Raw genomic sequence first — 5,661 nt, 5'->3', positions numbered from 1 at the left:
GTCCCATGAATCCAAGGGAACAGGGAACAGGTTTTGCTTGGCCTGACTGGTCCAAGTGCCTTTGGCATGTCAAGGGTCTCTTCTCATGTACCCCTGAAACCCTGGGGCTCTAGGCTTTCCTTCAAATGGAAAAGAACTGCTCTTCTCATTCAAGCATCCATGGCCAAAATGGGATTCCCTCTCCAAAATTCCCAATATCCAGGGATTTCTCCCACATAAAAGCTGCCATTACAACCCGTCTGGCTGACCTTGTCTTCTTGAGAGCTGGGTCTCACCTGCCTTCACACACTGCGGCTCTGTGCTTTCCTTCCTGTGGAAGAAAAGAAATATCCCTCCTTCACAAGCACCCATGACCAAAACTGGTACTTGTCCTCCAAAATTCCTGTATTCAAGGGTTTTTTCTCTCAGACAAGATCTCCCAGTAGAGATTGGTCTGGCTGGCCTTGGCTTCTGGTGGTTGCCTGAATTCTGCCCTGAAACCCTGGGGCTCTGCCCTTTCCATCCTAAGGGAAAAGAACCATCCTTCACCATGGTTGAAATTGGGTTTCTACCACCAAAAGTCCTATATCCAATTATTGCTCCTACACAAAAGCTACCATTACAGACAGGTCTGGCTGGCCTTGGTCTCTGCTACCTGCACTTCATCAGCCCCTGAAGCACTGGGGTTCTGTGCTTTCCTTCCTTTGGAAAAGAATCTTCTTATTCCTCCATGGCCAAAATTGCTACTCCTCCTAAAATATTCACTATATGAAGGGTTTCTCCCAGACAAAACCTGCCAGCTCTCGCTGGCATTGTGGGCTCTGATGGCCACCTGTCATCTACCCCTGAAACGCTGGGGCTCTCTGCCTTCCTTCCCATGGAAATAGAACAGTCTCCTCGTCCAGGGGCCGTGGCCAAATTTGAGATTTGGCCCCTAAATTTCATATATCCAAGGATAGGTCCCAATCAAAAGCTGCCAGGAGAGACAAGTTTGGCTGGCTTGGCCTCCCAGGGGCTGCTTCTCATCTACCATCAAACCCTGGGGCTCTCTGCTTTCCTTCAGGTGGAAAAGAAACGGCCTTTTCATCAAGGGACCAGTGGCCAAAACTTGTATTCTACCTCCCAAATTATGTGTATCCAAGGATTTCTCTCAGGCACAAGCTGCAATTCCAGAAAGGTCTGGCTCGCCTTGGTCCTTGGTGGCTGCTGCTCATCTGCCCCTGAAACACCGGGCCTCTGTTTTCCTTCCAATGGAAGAGAATAGTTGTTCACATCAAAGTGCCCATGGGCAAAACTGAAATTCGGCCTAAAATATTCCATCTATCCAAGGATTGCTCCAAGGCAAAAGTAGCCAGGAGACACAGGTCTGACTGGCCTTGTCCTGAGGTGATTTTCTTAGACTATGAGCAGAATGTTCTGATTAGCCAATACCTTGGAGAGGGCTGAGAGATCTCCCAAGATGGGGTTTGGAGGCCTCAAGCACACGAGCACAATATAGGGACAGTGGAGCTCTGTGCTCAGTGGGGTGGAGACTGTGGACAGCAGAGAAGAATCCTTGGAGGGACTGAACAGTGGTTTCAGAGATGGTGGCTCCTTTTGACATAGTAGAGAACCCACAGAGAAAGAATTAATGCAAAGGGCAGGTAGGGAGGGCCAGACAGGACCCAAAGAGAAAGGAATTTCCCTCCCAGGGCAGGACTGGGGTGCAACATGGCCCCCAGAAGGAGGCTGGATCAGCCCAATGCTTTGTGTGGGCAGGCAGAGGCAGGCAGGAGGCAGAGCTGTCAGCAAAGGAAGGGCCCAGCCAGGTGGGGCAGCCGGGGGATGCCGACAGCCTGCAGGGACAGAGGCGCAGGGCAGGGACACCGTGGGACAGCCTGGGCTGCACAGGGCACAGGCATGTGCAGCAGCTGCAAGACAGCCTTGCCAGAGCCACCTTGGGCAGCACTTTGGCCATGGCTGCTGGGCCTGGGCCTGAGGCAGGAGCAGGAGACAAGTGACCCTTGCAGGCCTGGGGCCTCATTGCCTCCTTGTACCTGCTCAGCAGCCTGGCAGGGGCCGCCCCATGCTCCTGCCCTTGCCATTGCACATCCCCACATGCCAGTGCCCATCCCGGCAAGAGCCCTGAGCAAGGAGGGAGGGACAGCATCTGCCTGGCCAGGGGCCTGGGCTCAGGCCTTGGCCCTTGGCATTCCTCAAACACATCCAGCTTTGCTCAGCACCAGAGACACCTTGGCCTTGTTTGTCCCCAGCTGTCATCACTGCCTCCAGTGTTCTGCTCTAACTGGAACCTGGGGACACTTTCTCAGTCATGTCCCTCAGTGGAACCCATTAAAACCTCAAGGTACTTTGGAGTCTAAATTTAAGTTTGAGTTCTTGAGAAGTTTTTTGAAGACACTCTGAGGGACTGGTTCTGATGTAAACAACACCAAAACCCCGAGAGGGTCATTAAAGTCCTTGTGCTGTGTCTGTGCTGCTGAGTTGGGCTGGGCTCCTGGCCCAGAGGCAGCTCCTGGCAAACCAAGAAGAGCTTCATAAAGACATTTCTCCTGAGGAGCAGCTGCTCTAGCAGCGCAGGCGGGCTGGGGCACTGCCTGCAGCCACCCTGGGCACAGCACAGAGGCACAGAGAGGTTCAATCAGTCCGGGCTGGGAAGGTGCTGAGAAGTGCCTGGGGCACAATCACTGCCAGCCCCTGGCACAGGAACCTCTGGCTGCAGGACAAGGCAGCTGCAGCTCCTGGAGCCATCTTCTAAAGCTGGAACATCCCAATGCCTCCAGACTCTGTGAGTAAATCTCTGAATATTTCTGGTGCAGGGGAGGTGATATGCTCATGAAGCTTTGACATGCTGAGGAATGCTGGTCAGTCATAAAATATTTCCAATACAAGGATTTCATTGAAAATTAGGACATTTCCAAAGACTTTGTATTCAGCTTCCTAATATTGGAGAATGGCAGGCAGCGGGGGGGGATTAACATTAAAGATTGATTATGAATTATTAATTATGAAATTTTAAAAGTTCCTGAGACATCGAAACTGGTTTTTCAGTGTTCCGTAGATTCACAGGAGTTCCCTAGTGTACTTTCAGGCACTCTGCCCATGGACAGCACCAGCATTCCCTTTGCTGGACCCATCAGGCTCAGTCTGAGCTGTCCTTTCTCCCACCTGCAAACAGAACCTGCCCCAGCCAGTGCCCTGCAAACAGGCAGCGTTCTGTAGGGCCAAGGAGAGGGCACAGAGATTTGTGGTCTGTGAGTTCTGTCAGGGAGAGATCAGGACCAGGGAAACACCTGCAGGAGGGAAATCTCCAGGAAGCAGAGAGAAGATTTGGCAATGAGAGAAAACAAAACCCAGCAATGCTGTGGCAGGGAGAGTTTAGAGATGCCCACAGGATCCCCTCCAGTGCAGCCCCTCCCTCTGAACAAGCCCCCTCCCTCCTGTGCCCCAGCCCAGCCTCTGCCCTCAGGGCTGGGGCTCCAAGGCGTGCAGCCCCTCCTGTGCAGGCAGAGCTGCAGCAGAGCCGTGGGGCAGCTCTGCAGCCCCGGGCCCAGTTCCCCCTGCAGAGCACAGGGCTGGGAGCAGCTGCCCGGCCCTGGGGGCTCTGGAGGGGGCACAGCTGGCTCAGGGTGACGTTGTCCCCAGTGCCTGGCTCTGGGCAATGCTGTCAGGGCAGCCAGGGAAGGAGCTGCATCTCCCTCAATCCAATGCCATCATAAGGACACTTGGAAGTCTCCGAGATTTCAGTCCAAGCTGGAAGCTCCAATCCAGGATGCAAACCTGTCCTAGAGCATCTCTGACTGATAAGATTGATGGGGAGAGGCAGAGGTGTTGTGACACTGAAAATGCTGCTGGGTTGGTGAAATGAGCAATGTGAGTCCTTGGCTACAAATGTGGAGCTGGGCTGTGGTGGATCCATCTCTTCTGAGCAGGACCTGGTGACATTTTAGGGAAAAAATGGGAAGATGATCACTCTCCACCTGAGAAAGGTTAAAGCCCAGAGAAGCTGAATAGGTCAGAATGAGAGACAATCTCCCCTCACTCTCCTCTCATTATTTTGTCTCACAGAATTTGCTCTGTTCTCCCTGAGTGCAGAAACAATGTAGAGGGTTTCTGATATCCAAGAATACCAGGACACAAATGGGAAGAGCTCAATCAGAAAGCCTCAGAACTCTTAAACACAGAATTAATTGACAATTAAAATAATCCCTGTGTGTTACAGAGGAGGGTGTACGGGAAATGGCTTTAATTTTGGTTACAAATATCTCCTCTAACACTTCACTGTCCTTTTTTCCATGAACAGGTCCTCATGGCCAGCCACAGCAAATGTCCAACAGCAGCTCCATCAGGCACTTCCTCCTGCTGGCATTGGCAGACACGCGGCAGCTGCAGCTCCTGCACTTCTGCCTCTTGCTGGGCATCTCCCTGGCTGCCCTCCTGGGCAACGGCCTCATCATCAGCGCCGTAGCCTGCGGCCACCACCTGCACACGCCCATGTTCTTCTTCCTGCTCAACCTGGCCCTCAGTGACCTGGGCTCCATCTGCACCACTGTCCCCAAAGCCATGCACAATTTCCTCTGGGACACCAGCACCATCTCCTACTCAGGATGTGCTGTTCAGCTATTTATGCTTGTCTTCTTCATTGGGACAGAGGTTTCCCTCCTGACCATCATGTGCTATGACCGCTACGTGTCCATCTGCAAACCCCTGCACTACAGGACCCTCCTGGGCAGCAGAGCTTGTGCCCACATGGCAGCAGCTGCCTGGGCCAGTGCCTTTCTCAATGCTCTGGTACACACAGCCAATACATTTTCCCTGCCCCTGTGCCATGGCAATGCCCTGGGCCAGTTCTTCTGTGAAATCCCACCCATCCTCAAACTCTCCTGCTCACACTCCAAACTCAGGGAACATGGAATTATTGTGGTCAATGTCTGTTTATCATTTGGCTGTTTTGTGTTCATGGTTTTCTCCTATGTGCAGATCTTCAGGGCTGTGCTGAGGATCCCCTCTGAGCAGGGACGGCACAAAGCCTTCTCCACCTGCCTCCCTCACCTGGCCGTGCTCTCCCTGTTTGTCAGCACTTCCAGTTTTGCATACTTGAAGCCCCCCTCCATCTCCTCCCCATCCTTGGATCTCGCCCTGTCAGTTCTGTACTCGGTGGTGCCTCCAGCCCTGAACGCCCTCATCTACAGCCTGAGGAACCAGGAGCTCAAGGCTGCAGTGTGCAAAATGATGACTGGATGGTTTCAGGAACATTAAACTGCTGGCCAGTTTCTGCCAATTACTTGTAATAAAAGTCATCTTTGATACTTCTTGTTGGGTTTTGAGGTTGGGTTATTCTTTTCATTCCTTTGTTTTGTTTTTTTTTTTTTTTTTTTTTTTTATTGTCCAGAAAGAAATGTCATTATCCCAATTTTTATTTTGTTTCTCTCCACATTCAGTACGGCCTTAAACTGTGTCAGTGAAGAGCTGTGCTCTCAGTGGTTTTAAAGGAACTAAAGGACCTCCCAGCTGAGTTTTCCTTAGAGATTTCACTTCTTTTCCCTTCTCTGGAGCTGCAGCAGCAATGTCTGTGTGCAGAGCTGTGGGCAGCTCAGGGCTGGCACAGAAGCTCTGCTCCTGCTGGCCACATCATTCCTGATCCAGGCCAGGAGCCATTGGCCTTCTTGCCCACCTGGGCACACT

The 5,661-nt window shown here is 52.1% G+C and overlaps 1 protein-coding gene across 1 annotated transcript; it reads left to right on the top strand.

Moving 5' to 3' along the window:
* Positions 1–4,302: 4,302 nt before the first annotated feature.
* LOC134434305 (olfactory receptor 14C36-like) lies at positions 4,303–5,223 on the top strand (the record flags this gene model as incomplete). Its single annotated transcript, XM_063182982.1, has 1 exon — positions 4,303–5,223. A coding segment is annotated over exon 1 (921 nt), but the record flags the coding sequence as incomplete, so codon positions are not given.
* Positions 5,224–5,661: the final 438 nt, after the last annotated feature.

The sequence above is a fragment of the Melospiza melodia genome, unplaced genomic scaffold, assembly GCF_035770615.1.
Source record: "Melospiza melodia melodia isolate bMelMel2 unplaced genomic scaffold, bMelMel2.pri scaffold_34, whole genome shotgun sequence".
In the NCBI taxonomy this organism is placed as follows: Eukaryota; Metazoa; Chordata; class Aves; order Passeriformes; family Passerellidae; genus Melospiza; species Melospiza melodia.
Note: the sequence above shows the minus strand (reverse complement) of the source record. Positions and strands in the feature narration are given on the sequence as shown.